This window comes from Lissotriton vulgaris, chromosome 1_1 (genome assembly GCF_964263255.1).
Source record: "Lissotriton vulgaris chromosome 1_1, aLisVul1.2, whole genome shotgun sequence".
Taxonomy (NCBI): Eukaryota; Metazoa; Chordata; class Amphibia; order Caudata; family Salamandridae; genus Lissotriton; species Lissotriton vulgaris.
The window spans coordinates 879,189,418-879,215,637 of record NC_141685.1 but is presented as its reverse complement, the minus strand read 5'-3'; the positions used below and the strand labels follow the sequence as shown (position 1 = coordinate 879,215,637).

The following is a 26,220-nucleotide window of genomic DNA, read 5'->3' as shown; positions in this document are numbered from 1 at the left end:
ATCCACAAGTGGTTATGGATATCTTCCTACAGTGGGAGGCACCAAAAAAAAGGTATGTTTTTGATGTTATGTGTACCTTCCTTCGTTAGGAGTGGGAAGATAATGAGTTGGAATTGCTTAATGTTCAGGCCGAATTTGCTAAAGGGACGATAGTGGGTTCCGATGTTGAGGAAGCGGTAGAGACACTACTCACTTTGAGGTCTAGACTTCCACCTCAGTCATTGTTCGAACCTGACCCTTTTGTTAGGAGAAAAGTGAAGCAGTATCCTATGAGAGAGGTTCCCCCTGTATGGAGAGATGCAGTTGTGGCTGATGCCGCTCATGGTATTGCGGCTGCACCGGCTCATTTTCAGCGAGTGTGAGTGCATGTCCCTTGGAAGAGAGCTGAGGTCCTAGCTCTTAAGCAGACCTTGCTTGACCCCCGTAAAAATCCTGCTGGTTATTACAAGGAGTTGTCTCAGACAGTTGATGCGTGTGTTACAAATTTAGCTGACATAGATATGTTGATGGGTAATGTAGCTCCTCAACCCTTGTGGGCGAAGAACCGTCACGAGGATCACGCGCCAGAGTTAGGAGATACGTGGGTTAATATTACTGCTGCAGATGGTCGGCAGGTAGGAAGTGCCAAACCTGAACCCTTAGTTGCAGAACTACCTGGTAGGATTATTAATTTAATGAAAACTATGATGCCTCCTCTGCGGGTGAATTAGGACAAGTTAGTAGCATGCAAACAAAAGAAAGACGAGAGTGTGTCTGATTTCTTCACTAGTTTTGAGAAAACATTCATTGATCATAGTGGTCAGGACATGAGTACAGAAGGTGGTCAGAGGTTGTTTGTAGATAAGTTTGTTTTTAATTTACTTCCTGAACTTTCTAATAAGTTAAAGGAATCTGAGAGTTCATGGGCTGTTTCTTCTTCGGCCCAGATATTGGCTACTGCACAATACTATGAAAATAGAGATAAAGATGAGAAGGATAAAGTAGAGAAGAAGACTAGAGAATTAAAAACAAAAGTTCTTCTGCAGCAGGCTTATCCGCCTTGCCCTAATCAGCGTCAGTTTCAGCATCCTTCCCAGTTTCAGCAACCCCCACAGTTTCAGAAACTGTTGCAGAAGTCTGAGTCTTTTACTTCGCGCATCCCGCTAGGCCCTAATCAGTGTGCTTATTGTAAAGAAGAAGGTCACTTCAAGAATAGTTGCCCGATCTTGCTACAGCGTGCAAATGGTATGCCTGGTCTGAGAGGTTGTGGTGGTTTCCAACAAGTACCTAGGGGTAGGGGACGTGGTAGGTTTCCCCAGAATGACCGTTCCGTTTCCCCTCAGAATTCTCTGAATTATATTGACCAACAGAATGTTCCGACCGTCCAGTCCGCTCAGTACTACATTGATGATTATTATGTTAGAAGTGAGAGTGCTGGTTTTAATTATAGTTAGGACAGCCATGGACAAAGAGAGGGAGTAGTGTCAGTTCCAGTAGACCAGAGTGGACCTTATGTTGAAGTGATTACATCATGTGTGGCAGAACCTTTTCTTTTGGATACTGGTGCAGCAAAGAGTTCTATCATGCACTCTAAACTCCCTGGCGCACCTTTGTCTGGCTTGACCAATGTTTCAGTAGGATTTTCTGGCGCCCCAGTTCGTAACCCGGTTTCTTGTCCTTTGCCCCTTTCTATTGGTCCCTGTGAATTGGAGGCTCCCCTTATTCTAACGACTGGCTGTGGCGAGAATCTGTTGGGTTTGGACTTGTTGAAAAGATTGCATGCGACATTACATTGTTCTCCTTCGGGAGTACATCTTACGGTGGGTAAGAAAGTGATTTCCCCGATGTATCTGTCTAAGGAGCTCCTTCCACTGGAACTGCGTTCTCTCCCTGATGCACTTTGGGCTACAGGTCCCAATGATGTTGGTCTCTTGCAGATTCCACCCTACGTTGTTACCCTTAAGTCGAATGCTAAATTACGTCGCATTCCTCAGTACAAAATTTCCAGTGATGGCGAAAGAGCTCTTTTACCGATTATTTATGATTTGGTTGAGAAAGGTGTGGTTGAAGAAACGAGAGGTAATGTGTGTAACAGTCCTGTACTGCCTGTCCTTAAGCGTACTGACTCTTCTCAGCCACCTGTGTATCGGTTTGTGATCGACCTTCGAGAGGTCAATAAGATCGTTGTGCCACAGTTTCCTGTTGTCCCGGGAATTACTGCTTTATTGACTGTGATCCCTGCCTCAGCTGCTTGGTTTTCTGTTATTGATCTGAAGAACGCTTTCTTCAGTATTCCGATTGCTGAGGAAAGTAGGGATATTTTTGGCTTCTCTTTAGGAGGCCGCAATTTCCGGTTTTAGCGCGCTCCTCAAGGTTATTGTGAGAGTGCCTCCATTTATAGTCAAGCTTTGAAAACTCAGCTTGATACTCTTGCATTGCCTTCTGGTGCTACTCTTATCCAGTATGTTGATGATCTGTTGGTTGCTGCTGATGATGAAGAGATTTGTAAAGAAGTTACTCTTTCTTTGTTGTGACACCTGTCTGACCTTCATCATAAAGTGTCACCTTCGAAGTTGCAGTATTGCCGCCAAGAAGTGACCTACTTAGGTCATCTCTTGTCGAAGGAGGGAAGGCGATTGACCACAGAGCGTGTTCAAGCGATTCCCCAAATGACTGTGCCATGCACACAGAGAGAGGTGCGTGCCTTCTTAGGTATCACCTCGTATTGTAGACAGTGGATTCCGAATTTTTCTTTGCTAGCGAAACCTTTGTTGGCACTTACTCTTAAGGACACACCACACCCTCTTCCTTTGTCTGACGAATGTCAGAAGAGTTTTTCTGAATTGCGCGATGCATTGTGTTCTGCTCCGGTGTTGGGTACCCCCGACTACAGTAAACCTTTTACACTTTATGTACACGAGAGAGAAGGTTGTGCGTTGTCAGTGCTGACGCAACAATTTGGAGACAAGCATCGCCCATGTGCGTATTTTTCAGCTACTTTAGATCCGGTGGCTAGGGCGTTGCCTAGTTGTCTAAGAGCTACAGCGGCAGAGGCTGTTTCTATCCGACAGTCTGCTGGTTTGGTATTGCATAATACATTGATTGTGATGGTCCCACATGCAGTGGATACTATATTGAATAGAACGAAGACTCACCATCTTACCAGTGCGTGTTTGTTAGGTTATGAATTGACGCTTTTGGCTAGCCATGTGCACATCAAGCGGTGCAACACATTTAATCCAGCTACATTGTTGCCAATTTTTGTAGAGACAGATGCTCAGGAACAGCATGACTGTTTTCTCTGGACAGAGGAGGAAACGAAGGGTAGAGTTGATCTGAAAGATACTCCTCTTTCGAATCCTGATGGTACCCTATGGGTAGATGGTTCGTGCTTTAAGCTTCCGAATGGAGAGACGACTGCAGCATATGCTGTCACAACTTTGCACACGATTGTTGAAACAGCACGTATTGCACAGAATTCAGCGCAAGCAGCGGAGTTGATAGCATTGACTAGAGCGTGTGTGTTGTCAAAAGGAAAGAGAGTGAATGTTTATACTGATAGCCAATACGCATTTGGCGTGGCTCACAGTTTTGGTCGCTTGTGGAAAGAGAGAGGATTTCTTACTTCCCATGGTACGAAAATTCAGCATGGACAATTAGTGAGTGAACTTCTTGAATCACTTACTTTGCCGACCCAAATTACGATAGTGAAGTGTAGTGCGCATAAGAAGGTTACGGATGATGTGGGTCGAGGGAATGCGTTTGCAGATGAAGTAGCGAGAGAAACGGTGAAAGATGTGACGAGTCGGATGTATGTTGCAGGTCCTGCCAGATGGGTTGTGGAAGGAGGAATGTGTGAAGATACAACAGAAAGTGTGAAAATGATTCAGGCAGAAGCTACTGAGAAAGAATTGAATGTGTGGAGAGAGGGTACGGGAATGTTGGATTCAACAGGCTGTTGGGTTGAGTTGTCAGAGCACCAGCGATGGTTGTTACCGGATGCATATGTGTTTCCGGTGGTTACTATGGCTCATGGGTTGGCTCACATTAGTTCAAAAGGGATATGTAAGTTGTTGGCTCCGGTATGGCAGATTGGTGGAATTCCTAGGTGTGCTGAGAATTTGGTTAAACACTGCATGATTTGCTTGATGCATAATCCTGGAACGGGAACCCCAACTCCAGCAGGTCATTTTGCTCCTCCAACGTATCCGTTCGAGGTGCTGCAGATAGACTATGGAAAGATGCAATAACTTGAAGTATGTCCTTGTGGTTGTTTGTGCCTTTTCCAGATGGATAGAGGCCTATCCCCTAAAGGATAATACTGCCTTGTCTACAGCCAAGGTTTTGCTCAAAGAATTCTTTCCCAGATATGGCTTGCCGAGGATGGTATGGAGTGATAATGGAAGTGAATTTGTGGGTCAGATTATGAAGAAAGTATGTGCGGGTCTGGGTATCAAACAGAAATTTCACGCTGCGAATCACCCCCAGTCAGCAGGCCTGGTCGAGTGCTATAATGGCACTCTGAAGCTGAAGTTGGCCAAGGTGCAAGCGAGCTCTGGTCTTACATGGCCCGATGCCTTACCATTGGCACTTTTGTCCACAAGAACAACAGTACATTCTCGCGTGGGACTTAGCCCATACGAGATTGTTTTTGGACGTCCGGCGAATGTCTGGGGTGTGCCGAGGCCTAAGAAGTACAGTGATATCGAATACCCTATGTTGGTTGACTACTTACGTGATTTGACTGCTAAATTGCGTGTTCTTCACCAACAGGTCCATGACACTTTGCCTTCAGTTTCTGTAGACGCAGGCCACGCGATTCAACCTGGCGACTGGATTCTAACCAGGAATTTCCAGAGGTCAAAGAACTTGGAACCAAGATGGACCGGTCCATACCAAGTCCTGTTATCAACTCGGACGCTATTAAGGTGTTCGGCAAGAAAAACTGGGTACATGGTACCCATTGCAAGAAGATACCTTTGCCCTTACCGTACGATAAGTGGGTCCGGGAAGGTGTTGCCGATTCCGATAGTGAAAGGGTTCCGAGATTTGTACCTTTTAGCGATGCACATCTGGAATGGACTCAGTCAGAACGTGCGGATGATGAAGTCTTGCAAGAAGCTGTGCCGCCGTGTTTGAGACTTGATACTACGCACCCAGAGACACTCTTTCAGGATCAAACTGTGCCTGGTACAACTTAAGGTCTAAAAAGGAAAAATAAAATCTGAATTTTTTTGTGAATTACACTCTTTCAGACAAGAGACTATTTTTCTTTTTCTTTTTCGAACCACCATCCGGGTTCAGCTGCAGGGTCGCGGTATAAGACTTAAGGGGTGGCTCGTGTATTGACGAAAGGTCTGCGGTTCTAGGGATGTCTAGGACGCCTGGACGCACACTTGAGTGAAGAAGGAAAATTGCCGCGAGCAGCACGTTAGAGGATGGAGTCTGTTGTAACTGAAAGAGATGTTGAGAGAATAGATCTTAAGACAAGATTTTGTACAGATACATAGCAAATGTTTTATAATATTGTGCTTTTTGATGTTTTTAAGGATCACATTAGCTTGTGTGGGTTGGACTGTCTATGCTACACAACAGACATCTGCACCCACCTCCCAACCTATGCTTTCTTTCACTACTGTTTCTTTGCAACAGTTTTATACGTTGCCTGAACATGAACAGATAAGGAGATCAGAATTTGTCAACAACTCGTTTATACAGTTGTTGCATCAGCATCAGTTAGTAGTAAATACCACTAATTGTTGGGTTTGTGGTCTTATGCCTCATACGACAGATAAAGGTATGCCATATTTGGTGGTCTTATGCCTCATACGACAGATAAAGGTATGCCATATTTGGTTTTGCCTTTTTCTTTTAATGGGTCTGTGTGGGCTTTTCAGACCATGTTTATCTATGCAAATGAGGTACGCCCCTTACGTTCCCTTAAAGATAACTCGAGCAATAGTGCCTTGATAAGGGGAATAGTAGCTATGATCCGAGATATTGATGCATATAATGCTATCCCTAAGGATGATGTGCAGGCTTACATTGGTTGGAACGTGAACTGGATATAGTACCAGCTTGACAGAGAAGGAGAGACGAAAAAGGTCTCCCCCTATTTGGATTGTACCCCACCGGGGCCATTTCTGTTTGCAAGGTTATGGTCGGAATCCGAAAGCTCAGCTAGGTAAGAGTGTGTGTGCTCAAACCTATATCTATTCATCTCGGACTTCTCCACCGTTTGTGCCAGCTAAAGGCACATATTTTGTTTGTCATGGCAGAGCCTACAAATGGTTACCACCTGATTTTTCAGGAACATGTTATGTGGCGTTTCTACTTCCCCCTACATACACTACTGCTTCAGACTATCATAGAACAAGATATGGTAGAGGTGTCTTCAGTCAGGAAGATACTGCAGCACACGAAGTAGGAGATTTCTTCAAGGGCTTCCTGCCCTTTTGGGGTCCTATGATCAATAGTAGGCATAATCGACAGCTTGTCCGCGTTGTTGAAGCTACTATTAATGAGACAGCAGGTGCTCTTAGTAATGTTACAGCTGAACTTCAAGTGGACCGCCTTATGACTTTGCAGAACCGTATGGTATTAGACATCATACTTGCAGATCGAGGAGGAGTATGTAAATTGATTGGATTCTGTTGCTGTGTTTACATACCAGATAATGCCCCTACAGTGTACCAAGCCATCTCTAAGTTGTATAAAATCTCTGAGTCTATCCATGTAGACGAAGGAGACTGGTCATTGACGGGATGGTTTGGGGGACTGCTGTCCAAATGGGGATGGAAGATTCTGACATTCCTTGGTATAGTTTTAACCATCTTTTTCTCTTGTTGTCTTTGCATCCAGTGTGGTCCCGCCATTTGTAGTCTTTGTGCTACTATGTGTGTTCGGAGACCTGTCCCGAGAGAAGTAGAGAATAATAAGATGATGCTACAGCAACACCTTGATGACCTAATGAATATCGACATAGACCTAGATTCAGATTAACATGAGTCTTAAGTTATTGCCCACGTAATGGCAAAAGGAGGTTCTGAGGTTTTGTAATTCCCTAGTCTGACTCCATTTTGTTCTGTGCCACCATTTTGTGTTGCCCTCACGTAGGCCTGTGAAGGTAGCTTGGCGAATAAAATAGCCTGGCCTTCTTAGTTCGTGTATACATTAACTAGGTTTCTTTTTGACTCTGAAATGAACTGTAAGAAACTGACCTCTTCACCTGAAACTGACCTCGCAAAGCCAATTTCCCTGATCGATCTTTGTCTGAGATTCCCAATCAATGTTCAGGACATCGTTAACTTTTAGTTTCCTTGCACATGCCTTATCTTGTTCAGCATCTGTTACCGTTTCTTTTTTATGTTTCTTCCTTACATGGGTTATGCTTTCAATTATAGGTTTGTCTGGCTTGTGGAGATTGAATTTGGGACATTCCTAATAATTAACTTTTGGGTTGGGATACTTTAATTGAGTTTTTGTTATGTGATACTTTGTTAAAAAATGTACCTTATTGGCTAGACTTTTGTGCAGTGGGTGTACATTTATAATGTGAATATTGAGTATAAAAGAAGACGTCTCGCCTTAGTAAATGAGCAGTCTCCTGAGAATTTACACCGTGATGTATTTCTAGGATCATTGTTACTAGCTGCAGCTAATAAACTTGGTCTCTGATGCCATCCAGAAGTATTCCGTGTCTCTGTATACCAAGACAGGTGAACTCAAAGATCTTAGGCGTGCCCCTGACGCCGCTGGGTTAAACCCTGGTTCTTCAGGTCCGTAGCGTCGGCTGTGGGCTTCTTTAGAATGGGTGTTACCTGACCAACTTTGAGGGTGTCTGGGATGCAACCTTGTTGAAGTGAGCTGTTTATGATCTTGGACCAGAGAGGCAGAAGGAGTGGAGTTAGGTCTTTGACAGCATTTGCGGGGAGAGGATCAGTTTGAACTAGTATAGTGAAACATGCAAGTACATTTTAAGTGGTGGATAGGTTAGTCAGTTATTTGGATTTGGAATGATAGCAGTAGGATAGAGGAGGAAAAAGGTTTGTATTTATATAGCGCTTGTTTCACCTGATGGGGTGTTGACGCACGCTATTCAGGAAGCCCATAAACGATTAGTGGTGAATTAATATGGTGAAATAAGAAGTAATTTCAGTGGTGGATATTAGTCAGTTATTTGGACTGAGAAGGATAGCGGAAGGATAAAAAGGGAGGAAAGGTTTGCATTCATATAGCACTTGTTACCCCTAATGGGTGTTGAAGCGCCTTTCTGGTGAATAGCACGCCACTCCGGAACCCATAAAGGATTAGTGTGGAAAATGAGTATAGTAAAATATGAAGTAATTTCAGTAGTGGATATGTTATTCAGTTATTTGGGTAGAGAAGGGTAGGTGGCGGGATAGAAGAGGGAGAGAGGTTTGTATTTATATAGCGCTTGCTACCCCTGATGGGGTTTTGAAGCACAAGTAGCACACTACTCGGAACGATCAGAATTAGTGTTGAATTAGTATGGTGAAACATGAAAGTAATTTTAGTGGTGGATATGTTAGACAGTTATTTGGATTGAGAAGGGTTGGGGTGGGGTAGAAAAGAGGGAAGGATTTAGAAAGGTTTGTTTTAGGGGACCAGTATAGTAAAAGAGGTGTCAGATGATGCAAGGAGGGGTAGAGTAGGAGAGAGTCTAGAAAGGGTTATTTTGGTGATCATAGTAGTGGTAGGGGTTTGGGATAAATTAGAGAGTGGATGTAGAGGATATATTGATAGATGTATATGATGAGATATAGGGTAGTGCATTGGAAAAAGTAGTAGAAAGAAGTTTGAGATGAGTCAGAAGGTTGGGCTAGAAGATATATTGAGAAAAGTATAGGCTGAGAAATAGGGTAGTGCATTGGAAATGCTAAATTAGAAGAAAGTGATAAATATATAGATCCATAAGTACATTGAAAGTATATCGATACATTAAGGAGGTAAGTATATTGTTCAGCATTTCTGGCCCTGGTCCTGGTCAGTCCCGAACAGGCTCAAACAGGCAACTGCCCTTGTACTCTCTGCCCTTAACCAAGACACCCGGGCTGAGACGCCCTTACCCTGGCCTAATATAGCCCTAGTAATCAGGTGACCCTGTCAGCCAATGGGAACCTTAGCCCTAACATTATCCAATCACAACACTAGCCCTAAAATCTAGAACCAATAGGAGACCAGGACCTTACAGCCAATCTTAGCCATAGTCCAAGCACCCAATCAGTTCAAAAACCCTGATCTCTACGTCCAATAGAGGCCCTAGCCCTACCAGTAGTCCCAACCAAAGTCCAAGCAACCAATGGCACAGGAAGCCCTAGTCCCTACTTCCAATAGAAAGCCTAACCCTACTCTTAGTTATACAACTAGCCCAGCAACCAATCACAACAGAAGCCTTAATCGCTACTTCCAATGAATGGTCTAACCCTAGCCCTAGTCCCACCCTACTCCCAACAACCAATAACATAGGAAGCCCTAGTCCCTACTTCCAATAGAAATCCTGATCTTAGCCCTAGTCCCAACCCTACATTGATTGAATCACAGACCCAGAAAACAATCAGAACCCTCAAATACCCAATCCAATGAGGACACCAACCCTAATCCAATAGAAACACCAGATACAACCACCAATCAGTGTACACATGTACCAACCACTAGCAGACCATATAAGGTCCCAGCGACCTCAGACAAGGTTTGCTAGCCGGGCAGTTGGAAGCTGCTTCTCCTGTTCAGAATATCCTAGGAGACAGTCAGGCTCAATCCACACTTTGGACTTCTGCAGGTAAAGGCCTCACTAACTTGAAATCTAACAATACTGTTTGAATAAAACTTTACTCCCTCTCCTGGCCAAAAAACGAAGTGTACAATCCCTAGTAAACACAGGTTAAACAGCTCACAGAAGCACCCTCTGAGGTAGAATATCCCTGTTGCTGGGGTGGGGGGAGGCAGGGGGGCTGGTTTCATTGGCTTGTGAACACAAAATGGTGGTTGGGGGTGCACTGTTTAAACATACAGGTCTTAGCACAGAGCAAAGGAGAAATTTGGAGGGAAAACTGAATTGTCACCAGGAATGAGAGGGATAAACTACAGAGTTTGGACTGCAAGTTCCACAATTCAATGTGTTAAATGGAAGCAATCATGGGCAGGAAAAACCACAAGATTAAAACACAAAACAGGTGATAAAATATGCAATCACAGGCAGGTTAAAACTACAATTTTAAACGGTAAAAACCTCAGGCAAAGACAGAAATCACAGAAAGGGAAAATCGTTTTTTTTAACAACGTTTGTTTTGGGGAAGAGACAGCACTGGTCTGGCTCCTTACCACTTCCTGGACTCTGCTCACTGCAATCTGGGGCACATGTAGGCTGCAACTCACAAGATGGAGGAGAATGATTTGGGGTTCACCCAGCTAAATCTTAAGGGGCCTGGGCAGGTGTGAGGGGAGGGCTTAGATTTGCCTGGTAGCTGAATAGCTAATCCCCAGTCCTGGGTTTGCAGGCCTGGGGGTGGGGACTGGGGAGCTGCTTCTCTGGTTCAGAATCTCCTAGGAGACAGACAGGCTCAATCCACACTTTGGACTTCTGCAGGTAAAGGCCTCACTAACTTGAAATCTAACAATACTGTTTGAATAAAACTTTACCCCCTTTCCTGGCCAAAAAACGAAGTGCACAGTCCCTAGTAAACACAGTTTAAACAGCTCACATAAACACCCTCTGATGCAGAAAATCCCTGTTGCTGGGGGAGGGGCAGGCGGGCTGGTTTCACTGGCTCGTGAACACAAAATGGTTACTGGGGGTGCACTGTTTTAACATACAGGTCTTAGCACAGAGCAAAGGAGAAATTTGGAGTGAAATCTGAATTGTCACAGGAATGACAGGGATAAAGTACAGAGTTTGGACTACAAATCCCACAATTCAACATGTTAAATGGAAGCAATCATGGGCAGGAAAAACAACAAGATTAAAACACAAAACAGGTGATAAAATATGCAATCACAGGCAGGTTAAAACTACAATTTTAAACTGTAACAACCACAGGCAAAGAGAGTATCACAGAAAGGGGAAACATTTTTTACCAACTTTTGTTTTGGGGAAGAGACTGCACTAGTCTGCCTCCTTCCACTTTCTGGACTCTGCTCACTGCAATCTGGGGCACAGGTAGGCGGCAACTCAAAAGATGGAGTAGGCATCTGCCGGGGTATGTGCTAGGGACTTAATTCCAATTGAGCACGCCCAGCAAAGGGCATATAAGCTTAAAACAAAGTTTAAGTGTCACAGTCGGCTCAACATCCTGCGATTCGGTGTGTCCGATGGCTTCGTCCTTCACAGGAGTACACCAGAAGGGATGTCCGTGTCCTTGTTAAAGGTAATGGGGAGAAAAGCACCATGATTCCTGATCTCGCAGAAGTTATAGGTCGCCCAGAGGTGAACTATTTTGAAATAAAGGAACAGGGTTGAGTCCCGGCGCCAGCACGCAACACTTTTATCCTTGGCACATCAATGTGCCTGCCCGAGGCCACGCAGTGGCCATAAGGAGGGCGGGCTCCTAGTCACGGAGGGCTGTCCCGCCCCCGTATGACTCAGCAGTTTCCTCACCCGAGGCAGTCTCCCCTGGTTGGTGGAGGCTGGTATGTGATGCTGGGAGGAGCCTTCTGGAGTACTTCAGACCTCTGCCCCTTAGGGGAGGCCTCTTTGCCGCTCCGGACGTCGCGGTACAATGTTGGGACACTCTTTTGTCTCGCCTCTCGTCGCGTTCAGAGGTCTGGTCTTGCGTCGAGACGATGGGTTTTCCGGTTGACTGTTTGCGTTGCCTGCGGTGAGTGGGGAGGATTTGGGTGGGCCACGTTCCCACGGAGAAGTGTTGCAGGCGGTTCCCTGGTCCGGGGACTTGTGGGGTCAATGGTGCGGCCCCGGGGGTAGCCCCCCCGCTCCCCGTCCATCCCCATCCTCGTCAGGTTATTCCAGTGGTTAATTTTGTGTTGGCGTCGGGCCGCTGTGGAGGTAGGGGGTTGCTACTCCGGTAATTTTCCCGCACTCGCTCTCGGGGTGCGGGCGGGCCCGGGGAGCCCCACGTGGTGGGCCTGTCGGTGGGGGTATTTGTTTCGTTGCAGCCTGATGCCGCTCCCTTGGCCGCTCCTCCCCGGCCATCACATCTGTGGCCGCAGGGTAGGGTAAGCGGGCTTCCCCCGTGTCCCCATGCACTTGGTATCTGGCGCATCTGATAGCCTCAACCCGGGCCCCTGAGTTGGACGTTTATTCCCGTCGTTCACTCGGGCCGGGTTGGGGATCGTGGTGTGCTTTAGGATTCGCTCTTCTAGCCCCTCGTTGTCCACGTGCGTGCCTAGACGCGGTGCCCTCGAGCACTACGTGGTAGTGCGGTTTTCCAATTCCGACGGTGATTTCATGTCGAGTGGGAAAGGGTGCAAAGGGTTTCAGCATGCTGTGTGGTGCGTGGGCTTTTGGCGATCGCAAATAGACTTTTCATATAGATGCATTGACGTGGATGGGGGGAGATGTGAGGGATCAGCCCTTTTATCCGCATCATCATTAAGCACGTACTACCAGAAATGCGATCGTTCATTCCAAGTGTTCACAGAGCTTGCGATCATGTGTGGTTTTAAGGTGATGTTGTGTGGGAATTTTCGGCGTCTTGTACGCAATGTTGCTCGATTCGGAGGAGGGTTTGAGAAGGCATAATATGGGCCCCTGAGTGGGGCGGCATTTGCGACTAGGTCACTATGGTGGCGATGGATGCAGTGCGTTTCTCACGCTTTAATGCCAAAGTTAATGAAGTTACGAACGAGAGTCTTAGGTCAAGCCTGGACGCCTGTAATGACCCGATGCGTGTTCATGCCTTGTTTATACCGATAATTGCTGATTCGGGACCGTGTTAATTATCGTGTTTTGTCACGCTTTACGCCAAAGTCAATGAAGTCCAAACGCTAGTCAGAGGTCAGGCCTCGGCGGCCGAAATGACCCTACGGGTGTTTGCCTCGATTTCGTTAATTGCTTATACTGTGTTTCTTTCGTTGTGACAATGTTCCCGTGGCTCAAGTGTTAGGAGCACGGTAATGCGAACCTCGATTTGAATGTCGAAAGACGTGGGTTTGAGTCTGCGACTTTACTTACAAATAAAGTTTGTCTGCTCTGCGATATTCTACACGTTCTTCCTCCGACTGCCTCCCACCACAGCCCCCCCCCACTGCCATCCTTCGCAGAAATGGTGCGCATGTGAGGGGGTGGGTGGTGCTCGGAGATACTGCCTGGCCCTGGTTGCTGTCGGGTGGGTCTGGGGCAGTGGGGGAACTGCCACGTGCCGCTTGGGGCTTGGTGCTGAAGGTGGGTCGCCTCCCTGCTGTGCGCAGACCGTTCCGGCTAGCTGCGGTTCAGACTTAGGGACCCATTCTTCCTCGTGTATCTTGCGGATGTTTTCCTTATGCCTGGCGCTGCTGCGGGACCTGGCGGGATTCTGCAGGGTGCTGTGGGGCTCCGACATTTCTACCGACGGGCCTCGCAGAGCGCAGGTGCACCGGGTTCTTTGCCGCATCCGCCGAACCCCCCCTCCCCACCTCCCGCCCCTCGCCCCGTGCCGGGGGTGTTGGGCGGGCCTTTCCGCACGGACCTTGTCTGCGTGTTTGCAGTGGGGGGTTTGGTGCATTCCACGCCCGTCGCTACAATGCAATTTGGTAATGACTAGTTGTCCACTAGGCCGGGGAAATTCCTAGACGCCTGGCTTGCGATGCAGCCGGTTTGTCTATCTCCTGCGGTGTTAGTCACGAGGGTCAGCTTCTTAAGCATGTGACTGTTGCTTCCGTCCCACGCAGCACTTTGGTGTGGGCTTCTATACCTAATTTTGCCATTATTCTTTCAGATTCCGCTTCCTTTGTTTGCCCCCCTCCCTTTTGCGCACTTGCGGTGCCGCGCTGACCAGGCAGCTCCTGCAATCACTCCTTGTGAGGTATGTATGCTGGCAATCAGGGGGGCGTGGTGTTGAGGGGGCCTCAGTTATCCGATTCGTTGCATCAGGCCTCCTACTAGGTAGTATTATCAGATAGGGTCCTAGTCATGTTTAGTTTCCCCCCTTTGTAAGTACAGCGTAAATTTTGTCATCTGGCTTCTGTTACATTAAGTCTCACCACATTTATATTGTCACATACAGCAGTGATTATGGGTAGGTATTGTCTCGTGCGAAGTACATTATCGTCGTGTGATTTGAAAGGGAGTTACTTGCAATTTCAGTACGGTTGTTAGGAACAACGTCCGGGAACACTAGATCTCACCTGTGCCGGATACGTAGATTGTCTTCTGGCTAAATTATTTATTCCTTTACGAAGCACGTTGTTAGTGTACCGCAGATGTATCAAGCTTTGGCTGTGGGTGGGAGAATGCTATGTCTTTATGAAATCTTCGGCGTGTTTTGATATGTTCTTTGATGTGGTTGCCTGTGGTAAAAGAAATGCTCAATATTGTCCGTCATTTATGAGGTAGCTTCATGGTATTCCAAAGACGCATCATTCCCCCCCAGGGGAGCAAGTACTAGCTCAGTTCCCAGTTCTAGCCTCAAATATTTAGGCCTCTTAACTAAATCAGAATTTTAAGATGCCTCTTGCCCGGTAAATGAGGGGTGTAGAGTAGCCATGTCAGCCTAGCAGAAAAGCACAAACCAAGAGGCCCGGGCCCCAATCTGAAAGTGTTGCACAGATACTTATGTAGGTAATTCTGCTTGGCCGAAATAACCTTTCTGGTTTGTTCACATGTACCCCTGTTATGAAATTGACAAGCTATTCATAAGGAAGGGCACTATACGATTTGAATGGGGATCAGCCGTGCGGTGCTAACCCTTATTCATGTTACTTCTTTATTATTTCACCCCGCATCGGTTGTGCCTTCCCTATAAGTCTCTATGAACAGGTGCGAGTGCACAAGCCTAAACGTCTCCAGTATTCATATTGTAGGATGTGCAGTTAGAATATTTTCAAATTCATCGACCCCCCCCCTGTACGCCAAATTGGTCCGGTTTGGGAGCCCGGCATAGGGGGAAGTCGAGGCTGATGCGCAACATCCTGTCCAAATGGTATCTTACTATAAGCCGCTCTAGCGTACACATGACTAGATTGCGTGGCTTACACACCATGTCCCCCTTTAGGCACTACAATGCGCCCTACCCCTCCGAGGCCTGGGTCTCTGGCTCGCTACCAGGGTAATAAATCCTATTCACGTTGTTTTCCCTAGTTGTTGAAACACGCTTTGCCCTGATTAAAACGTGCTGGCACACGCTATTTGATGCCCTGGGTTAGCCACTGGTCGGCCACTGGTTGTGGCGGTCGGTGAGTATTGCGGTGATCTTTAGTCCACACTCAGTCATTTGTTAGAAGGTGAACGACCAGACCCCTGGTCGTGAGAGTTAATCTTTTAGGACTGCCCTTTAGGCCATCTATCCTACAATGTGCTCTTCTCTCCACGGCTCCCTCGCTCAAACCCTAGTTTGGCCGCCGATCATACCTATCTTTGTAGACTTGCACGTGGTGTAGAAGGGCAGGATGTTTCGACACCACGGGTGTCGGTTCAGAGGTGATACTTACGTTGTGGTGTTTGCTGGACTGGAGAGGGATGGTATGTTGTTAACTTGCATGGACAGGCGTTAATCGCGGGCATGATATTTTATTGCCTGGATATCGTTTTTTCTGACAATTCTAGTCATTCATTACAAGTTCGGATCCTTTGATTCCAGTCCGATGTCGGCGCACATGTGGAGATGTCTGGCGGTCGCGCTAATGTTTGGGCTTTCAGAAGCAGGGCTAATATCACTCTGGTTTATCGTTGTATATATCACGGACCCAGGCACTTGTCTCCTGCTCTATTACCCCATTGGGGTGCAAGGCCAATTACTCACACTGTGTTTCACTGCATGTCATGCTTCTACACCGGTCCCTGACTGGAATCTCCTGTCAGGATGACTCAAAGGATGGTTGTATGCATAGGGTGTCTTACTATGATGGGCTCTAACGACCCTAGATAGCCAAGCGGGTATCAGTGGTTTGGTGTTGCAACCGGCATTTGCTTATGCATGTTTCCTGATCCTAAAGCCCTCCTAACTTTTAAATATTTTCTGCTACTATCGCTGGTCTTATTCTTGTAGTAGGGTAAGTATTCCCGGCGGCAGCAAGGTGCAAAAGTCTTGGTTATACCTTCGCTAGGATACTACTTTAGTACCCTTATCATCCCAGTGTATCATTCTGGTATATAGTGACACTAAGTCCGGAGACATTAGACGGTACCCGTCTTTCCATTCTAAATTGATAATTTGTCAAGAAGTCGCTGGTGTCTCTAATTTAAGTTGACTGTTTGTACAGAAATGACTGGACGGCCAGGGGGGTTTACAATTTTGGCGGGGGCTCCGCTATGCTTCCCTCACTATCATAAACCTTCAGTGCAGTGCCTCCCTCCTTTCCATAGCCCTTCTCTCAAAGGTATTTTATTTGTGTGGGGGTGCTTCTCTTACATGTGTAGGGTGCCGGGGCACTGCACTCCATCAGGTGGGGCTAGGCCCTACCTATCTGTGCATCCTGTACGGTCACTTGAGTATTCGGTTACCCTGTACCCCCATTCTAAAGTGCACCTGATTGGGCCGCTGGGTCGAGCTAGGTCCAGACCTGTTTCCCTGAGCATGCATCAGGAGTGAGTTTATGGGCCCTTTCAAGTGGAAGGGGTCTGGTATGCATGCTGCTAGAGTATACTATGTGCAGGTAGTGGGATGTTTTAAGAGTGCAGAGGTGAACTATTTTGAAATAAAGGAACAGGGTTGAGTCCCGGCGCCAGCACGCAACACTTTTATCCTTGGCACATCAATGTATATTCCTTCACCCAAAATCAAGATAGCATTGTTTATAAGGTCCCCGGGTGCGAGAGTCTATATTTTATATTATAGACTTCAATGTCCTTCCCGCTTGGCTTGGGTCCTGCAGCTGACCAGAGTGAGCTGTGCCTTACCTGGGGCCTCCCCGAAAACAGCGGCGTTGGCGGTTGCTTTGGCTCAGGGATAGATGATATCCACCACTGAGTATTCGAAACCCTGAGACAAACATGCGTAGAGTCAATACTGCAACCTGGGGGATACACAGCTTGTTGATTGTCAATAATCCCTTTAGATTTCACATTCTTTCAAGTGTAAGAACGCTATTGTCTGAAGTAGCTTAGACAGGAAAAGCAAAAGGGAATCGGGGCAAAAGTCACGTAGCTTGGAGCGATCAAAAGACGGTCTCTTCAGCGAAGGCGATACTGGTTTTACCAACATCTGAACGTCTGCCCAATGGTGTGGGGAGGACTCATTTGTCTGGTCGATGGCGCATTGAGCGTTCCAGTTAATGCACAGATTTCATCGTAATTTTAAATTCTATATGGGGCAGTTCATAATTTGAGCAGGTGCTTTCCGGGGCGCGGCACCAGCACTTAAATGAGGGAACCGGCACTTAGGACAGCTGCTCATTTAAAAATGAGCAGACAATTTGTTGTTTAATAATTCAATACATGTTCAAAACAACTAATATCTGCCACCCAAACAATGCTTAAAGCTTTGGGGGCTTGACCAGTCTGAATTGTCACACTTGCAGCAGTGTGATGGTTAGTAGTTGGGTAAGCTCTAACATTGCCAGCGCTGGCAGTGGCAATGTGTGGTGCAAATTGTGGTGGCCTCTTCACAAAGGCTCAGGCACTTATTTCTTTACATATTATGCACTGATATAGGGCCATAAGGTGACTGGGCCACCAGATGGCGCCTCCGCACTGTTGTTGCCCCCCCCCCCCCCGCCCCTTTCACTGAGCGAAAGCCCAAAGACTGGGATTCGGCATTGGTGTTAGGGGCCCCTCAAAGGCAAGGGTTCAAGCCCCCACAAGACGAGGCATGGTCATCTCTACTACACACTTAGTCCAGAGTGATGCCTTTAAATTGTGTTATGACCCAATTAGTGTTCCCATCCTTACGATACCCTCATCAGATGGGGTCCTTGCACTACTCTACAATGAGCAGAGCCAGCATCGGGTTTCTTTTCTGTGCGGTGAGGCGGCGTGGGGCCTCACGTACCAAAAGGGATCCACAATCAGGGAGGAGAGACACAGTTATGTGGAAGGGCCCTTCTCCGTCCCAGCCAATCTCCAGGCAGCATGCCACGTGTGCATACTGCTGGGAGAGGGAGAGTGCAGTGATTTTTTTCTGTTGACTTGGCACTTCTTTGCTTGCACCACCATAGGTGATCACATTCTGTCTTTATTTACTTTATGGAAGGAATGTTGCCACGGTAGAGATAGAGCAGAATGTTAATCTGCTGTGACCAGGAGGGCCTGGCGAGAAGGTAGGAATCATTCTCGCAGTGGGGGGCTTGACCTGTGATCAGGATATGTGAAAGGACTGGTTTGCAGACCCTTACTTATTTCATGGCCAGGGCTTATCTGGTACTGGTAGCTGCCCTCTTTGATGTGAAAAGAGGAACTCTTGTTCTCGCGGCCTTGCTGCAAGAACGTGTTGATAGGTGCCTTTCTTGAGGATGTATGACGTTACAACGCATGCTTTTACCACACATGCCTTTACAACGCGTTTTTTACAACGCATGCCTTTACAACGCATAGTGCTTTGGGGCGCTGGATAGTGAATAGTTTAATTTACTATTCCAACTCCAGTCCCCGTGGATAGTAGGGAAGGTGTTGGATGGTACATTAAACCTATTCCCTATCCTAGAGCGCCCCCCAGCGCAATGCGTTGTAATGGTTTGCGTTGTAAAAGTTGCGTTGTAAAGGCACTGCGTGGTAAAAGTTGCATTGTAAAGGATGTTCCCCCTTCCGTGAGTTACAGGCAAGTGCAATAAGGGAGAAGTATCTAGGTATCTCTCGGTAAGGCAGAAGGGTCCTTGCAGGACCCACTTTATGGTGGGCTGCATTAGAACATAAACTGTGAATCTTAGATTCCGACATTGATGTCATGGGCCACTCTCACTGCTAATATTTACACAGCCAGGGGAGTGGGAGCAGATCAGGACAGTGTTGCCACACATGGGGGTGCAATTCCACCACAGCCAGGCAACATTTGGACGACCCACAGCACTAAGTTGCCGTCTTAAGTTCAATGGGGGTCACTTACAATGAAGCACATTTAGGTGAGTAACGTGGTAACATCCTCTAGGAAGTTAATTGACAGATTGTAGTATACAGACATGCAAATTTGCGAAGCCCTCTGGTACAAGCACTAGAAGCTGGGCAGGCAGGTAGCTTGGCGAGGACGGCCACAAAAGTATAATAGCCTGGGGTGGCCACTCTGGTAAGACAATTTCACACTCTTGCAACCGTGACCCCTTGTGTGTGAAACATCAAGTGGTGCCTGACATTAGTGCAGAGGAAATGAGGGTTATAGAGTATTCCATGGACCCCTGGGATTTTAGCAAAATGACTACTGCACAGGAGGATGGAGGGTGATTCAAGGGGCACAGGTGGTGTGATGGCTATGCAAGACTGTCCGCTCATACTGGGTAGAAGGTTCTGTATCACCGACCAGAAGGGTACTAGGTGCCAAAAACAGTAAATGGGTTTAACATATGTGTATCTCTGGCCTTATGATTGTGTGGAACCATTCTCATTTAGAGGTATGTCCATGTTAAAATGTTGGGCTTATTAAGGTTCTCATGACCGAGTGTCTGTTGTATCTTTTCAAGGGGAAGACATATAAGTTAAGTACTTAATCGCTTACAACGTAGCACATTAACGCGGGCGGTGTATAATTTCAAGTTGCAACCGGGAGATTCCCTCATTAACGACAGTGACTGCTCACATGGCCAACAGTAAGCAGCCTGGGAAATCTGGGGGCAAACACCACAGATTATACTGAAAAAGGCAAAATTCCTGTAAGAAAGGAGGGATACATAGCAAGTACATGAGGATTCAGTTGCTGATTGTCACATATTTCTGAGCTTATCGGCTAGTTGAGACTTCACCAAGGTGGAACAGGCTATTGGGTATGCCTTGCCAGGACAGTGACACACACACCTCACACAAACTAGAGCCTTTCCAAAGGAAAATGCTGGAAACACGGACTGGAGTACATTTGGCTCAAAAATCCTCTTCACCGAGCTGCAGGGCATCATGTTGTGGCCAGGTGTCTTTGAGTGATAGGCAAGTGCATTAAGGGAGCTGTATTAAGTAACACAGTTACTTGCAGGGAGGCAGAGGGGTCCAGCGGACCAACAAAAGGTGGGCTGCGGCAAAACATGAAACTGGGAATCTGGGATTCCGACATTATCATTGGATTAATAATACGCAAGACTCTCTGGCTATGCGGGGTAAAAATGTTTCACCATGAATTACAAGGTGACCAGTATGTAAGCCGAACCCAGCTTTGATTCCGTGGAGGGCAACCAATTCCAGGGTGAACTAAGTGACCTAGGTCTATTGCTGGTTTAAGCACCAAGGGTTACAGCTGGTTAGCAGGTATGGTGCATCTGTGATCGGACGGCAGTTAAGCAAGCCTGGTGGGCTGCATAAGTTGTCTCCAGTGACTGCAATAGTGGGCACAATACATACATTCCCTCAAACCAGATTTGACACCATTAATGTGTTCGCCATGGTTCAGCAATCAAGAAGGTCTGTGCAAATGTCTGGTCACACTCAGCAAAGTATGTGCACTCTGGAACCAAGGGCATGTTACAGGTTGTTTCAGTTAAGCAATAAATTCCCTGCCCCGATAGCCATAGTAGCTAGGCTGGTTGTGGAAGTTGTCATGTAACAAGTGTGCTGCTGTCCCAAAAGTGGGGGAAACAAGGGTGAAAGCGCAAAAAGGCTACAACGTATTAAGAATATTTGACACATCCATTATGCAAGACAATTAAAATTTGAAGAAGCAGGTAAATTCCACTGCTGGTGCAGGACACGGTTATCAGTGTGAACCCCCAATTTTGGGAATAATCAAGAACGGGGGTAAACAAAGGCTTAGTCAACCCTGAATGTTAGGCACTATATTGCACGCAGTGCACATGGATTAGCTCAGACAGAACTAGGGCTACGAAGAGCAGTTGTTTTGCATTCCCATTTGGGTAAGAATTCTGGCTGGCGTGAACACCTATACAGGAGGAGGCCAGCTGGCAGAGAGAATGGGATAGTATTGGCCACAAACCATAACTTGTTAACAAATACACTGTGGGCCTGGGAGGCAAACTCCAATTGTTTTCCAGCGTATTCTGAAATCAGTGACTGGGCGGTGTTGGGTAATGCACTACCAGGCAATTCCTAACAAGTAGGCCTGTATTGGCACATTGCACCATAGGGTTTTCACCCTGAGCTGCGGTCAAAGTAGAGAGCAGTTGTTTCAACTCCGGGCAGGCCATCAAACAAGCCTACGGATAGGTAAATAAATCCATGGTTAAAACAGAACAGGGAGTGCACTTTGGAGCACCATATGCTAATATGTGTGCAGTGTGATTTCTGAGCAAATAATGTTCAATCTTGCATAGTATGTGATTGAAATTGTGTGCAGTGCTTTCAATAAAATGTGTTTTGCAACTCTGCATTTCTTTAGTTTGCCAGGATCAAAGGTGTGGATGATCGGCCATTCTTGCATTGCTAGAGTGGCGCGATGGGCAGAAAGCTGGAATTGGAAGCATGGGTTTTTCCTCAATGAAATAGTCTGGTTGGGGTTCCAAGGCATGCATTGGCACAGCTTGCTGAAGAAGCTGCGGCACAGACTAGAGGGAGGTGGATCCCCTCTTAACATTTTGGTCATCCACCTGGGAGGCAATGATTTGACTTTCATGGGTAGAAAGGTTCTGCTACAAACAATGAAATCCACTATGAGTAAGTGAATTATGGTGGTCCAAGATCACTTCACGTTAGTTTGGCAAGGGGCCAGGTCTGGAGAGGCCGTGGAAATTTCTCACAGGAGGGTAAACAGCGCCATGCACAAATTCACGGCACAGAGGGATTTTGGCTTCATCAGACATTGACTCTTGCATGCCAAGACCATGGGATGTTTTGCTGTGGATGGAGTCCATTTGTCTAGAGTGGGCAGGGACCTGTTTCTGTTGGACTTGTGTGATGCCCTAGAATCAGCAGGGTGCAAGTAAAAATGCCTGACTGTGGGGGGTCCTGGGTGTGATGGGTGGTGCATCCAGAGCTATGGCGGAGTTACAGGGTGATCCAGAGGCTGAATGGTACATAGGGGTACCCTCTTTAGGAGTACAAGAAAGGTGCAAATGCCAAACAACCCTAAGAAGTCCTTAAGGCAGGACCCTGGAGGAGCAACTGTGCCTGTTAGTCCTTCGGATGGTTGTAAACCTTAGCAACCGGGGGCTTGCCTGGATACGTTCTGCCCCCTCAAGGAGCGTGAGTAAATGGGTGGACTGGTGGTCCACAGGATGTAAGGGGTAATTCCCCAAAACGGTTAGCACCGATTGGTTAAGCCACAGTGCAATTTGGCTCATCAGGTGGGCAGGGCAGCTTAGTGGTGTCACTGATGCCTGCACTTTGATTGCCCGTAAGTTGACCCCGGTGCCTTGTTCCCGACAAGGAAAAGGGCACCGGGGCCATACAGGATTGCACCGGACCTTTTTAGGTCTAACTCAGAGATTTGGGCCCCTCTCCTAACTAGGGTTCTGAATGCAGCAATAAATACAACTATGCCAGCATCCTGGTCTTCTGCTATTATCGTACAGATTTTTAAGAAGGGCGACAGGCACAGCCCACATTGTTATCGGCCTATATCTTAGATAGATGTCGCAGCGAAGGTCCTGGGGTGGGTGATTTTAAACAGATTGATGGATTGGGCAGAAGAGACACAAATTATCATGGATGTGCAATATGGGTTTCGTTCGGGAAAATCTACTGTAGATTAGTGTCTCAACCTGTACCTTATCACCGCAAAATATACTATAGCAAAGGCTGGAGTGCTATATTTAGCCTTCATGGACTTCACTGCGGCCTTTGATCATGTGAATCGCAATAAGTTGTGGAATCTAATGAGGGACCTTGGGGTAGACACAGTAATAATAAATATCCTTCAGTCACTGCATTCCAACACAACAGCAGCTGTAAAATACACAAAAGAGGGTAAAGTTACGGAGTTGTTTAAGTGTTCTAGTGGGGTTAGATTAGGATGCATTTTAGCTCCCTTCTTGTTTACCATATATATTAACAGGCTCGATGCCAACTTGCGTAACATCGAGGCTGATATACCAAGAATAGGTGACAGAACAGTTCCGTTTCTGCTGTACGCAGTCGATGCGGTGCTTCTTGCCCGTACCCCACAAAGTTTGCAGCTTTTAATAGACGGCTTTGTGAAATTCATGGATCTCTTGGACATGTCCTCTAATCTCACAAAATCATATATAATGGAGATGGGAAAGAAGCCTAGTAAAAAATATAATTACACCATAGGTTCATACACCTTAGGCAAAGTCCCAGCCTTTGCCTATTTGGGTATGCTTTTTGACAACCTCCTGAACTTCAAACATTTAATAGAGGAAAAGTGTCTGACTTTGAGCAGGTACATAGGTTCAAATGCAAATTATGCTCAGAGGCTGGGGTGTTGGACACCAGGCGCGTTTTTAAAATTATATAACTCCATCTGTTGCGCTAAAGTCTTGTATGGGAGCGAGATGTGGGGATTTCTTAAGCCCACCAAATTGTAAAGGGAAGAGAATAAATATCTAAGGCGGATGCTGAAGGTCCCACATACTACGCCAGCATACTGTACATACGAGGAACTGGGGGTTAGGTACATATCAGATAGTGTAGGAGTGAAGCCCTTAGTATGTTGGTTGAAGATTTGGACCAATGCAGACGTGGGTCTGACAAGGCTGGAAGTGCAGGATTGTCTCTCCCTAGAGTATCCGCGGGAAATCCCATGGTTGAAATGCGTTAGGGATTCCTTTGTTAACTTAGGGTGCACAGATCTGTTTGACAAACCAGAAACAATAAGACTAAAAGACAAAGGTGATGTTAAAGCGCTGAACCTAAAGTTTGCTATGGCGCAGCGCGAAACCGTTGAATTGGGGAAACACTCAGTGAGAGATCATATCTTAGTTAAAACATTACAGGGCATAGAACCAAATTTAACACTAATGACAAATGCCCATGACCGATTTTTGATCACCCGCTTTAGATTAAATTGCATCCATCATTTATTGGCAGTACCGGCAGGTTTTATTTTACATTTGGAGGAGAGAGGGCCCTGCAGCTGCAACAATAGGTCTCCACATGACACCCTTCATTTAGTTTTACTCTGCCCGTATTGCGCCTTCCCCAGGTAATCGTTTCTCAAAGGCCTGTTAAGGAAAGCTAGAATCAGGCAGGCACGGGTAGCCTTGTTGTTTTTTATAAATGTCAACTGATGTTTTTACCCTCTATTGTGTGGTAAACTTTTTAAGAGCCGCTTTAAAGCTACGAATAACAAGGGGGGATTGAGCATATGATGGAGTTTTATTTCCCCGTTAACACAGAGTAAATCATGGAATCACGCAAATGATATTTTATTTTAACTTATTTTAGCCAAACGTATTCCTGTGAAACATTTTTAATGATTGTTATTTATATGCTTTTATGGTTTGTGTATCAAATTGAATAAAGTTGTTCTCTCAAGTTGACCCACCATATTGGCATATTTCTTATGCAAAATAAAGCTGCAGCAATGTTTTCTCCAACAACCAATGTGCCTTGTGTGTTCGTTATATTGTGTTTGCGGGTGGGGTGTGTTGCTGATATTGGCATTATGCGACAGGACGGGCGGATGTTGTGGGAGTTGCTGCCATCAGTGCCTGTGTACCGTTGTGTAATATGATTGTGAGAGGAAGTTATTGTGAGAGGGAGGCCTCGTCAATCCCGAGTGGCGCGATGTAATGTGAGTACTGCCATGTAATGTTAGAGTAGAGGAGTTATTGTGAGTGGAATGGGTAATCGATGCAGGGAGCCTCTTTTACCTTACACACAACATTCTAATTGCTTTGCGTAGACAACCCCGCTGCTCCCCGCTCTATTCACTCTTACCCAAGGATGTTGTCACATTGCCGCGTTGATCCACTTCCGGCGGGCGGCAGTGAGGCTCAGCAGCAGCAGCTCTCAGCCACAGCCCGCTTAGGCCAGTGTTCCTTGACGGCTCTACTTCTGGTACTGGGGTGGTCCTGGTGAGACTCAGGCACACACTCGCCTTGCTGTCTGGCGGTGTCGGAGTTCTGACCCGGTCAGTTGTAGGCATCCTGGGGTAGGCTTCTCTCCCAAGCTGCACACTGGGCCACCATGGCCCTGAGTGCTGGTTTACTGTTGAAGACCATGTAGGCAGAGGAAGGCGTTGTGGGACACCCTTGAAGTTATGGTGTGCCCCGGCACTGTATGGCCGTCGGTGGGGCTTCTGCGCCTCAGTTTCTGTCACTTCCTGTTGGCCTTTACTGCTTGATTCATTTGACAGTGCGGAGGATCTTGGCACTGCTGGAAACCTTGGCACTTGCTTCGGCTCTGTGGGTTGGGCAGAAGACCCCATACCTTGCCTCTCTTCCTCGCTTTCCACACTGGAGTCCATTGAGTTTTCCTTCAAAGGTGCCCTCCAGGTGGGGCCAGAATTAACCTTGAGCTTCACGGTGATGGAGCTCACCTTCCTCCCTGTGCCCATCCTTGTGCCATAGGCCTCATCCGCTGGCAGAGTCCGTGACAGTCTGATAACCTTTGGAGTTGTAGATGGTGCCACTGGTAGGCGGCTCTCAGCAGCATCACCGTTGGCTTCAAGCCTCTCGGACCCTCGGGTTGAACCCCAGATCCTACCAACAGGAATGTTGGTGCCGGTGCCTCGTTGTGTGGGGACGAAGGAGTCCACGTGAATTTTACTTTTAACTACTGGGGTGAGCAGAGACTTCCCCTCACGCCCCCAGAGGGGTAAGGCCCCGGGCAAGCGAGTGGGCTGGGAAAATGTCCTGGGAAAGGTGGCTGCTTTCCTTGCACGTCTTGGAATTTCATTTCCTTCCATTTTAAGGATCTGTGAAAATACTCAAACAAACAGAAACATCTCATTGTCAAGTCTTTTTTTTAATTTTTTTTATTCTCTTTTATTGTAAACAGGCTGATGAGGCAAAAGTACATGAAACATAAATACATAAGTTTAACATATATGAATCATGTAAAGCATATAATAAAGCGGGTAGGTCAGAAGTTATTATAAAAAGGAAAAAAAAAGGAAAGAAGAAGAAAAAGGGAGACTAAGC

General features: G+C 46.7%; 1 protein-coding gene across 1 annotated transcript in view; it reads right to left on the bottom strand.

Moving 5' to 3' along the window:
- Window positions 1-25,985, bottom strand: part of SEPTIN3 (septin 3) — an 86,813-nt gene extending 60,828 nt beyond the window's left edge. Inside the window, exon 1 of the mRNA XM_086958442.1 lies at window positions 25,016-25,985. Within this exon, the coding sequence (XP_086814568.1) occupies window positions 25,016-25,985 (970 nt within the window). The remainder of the gene's footprint in view (window positions 1-25,015) is intronic.
- Window positions 25,986-26,220: the final 235 nt, after the last annotated feature.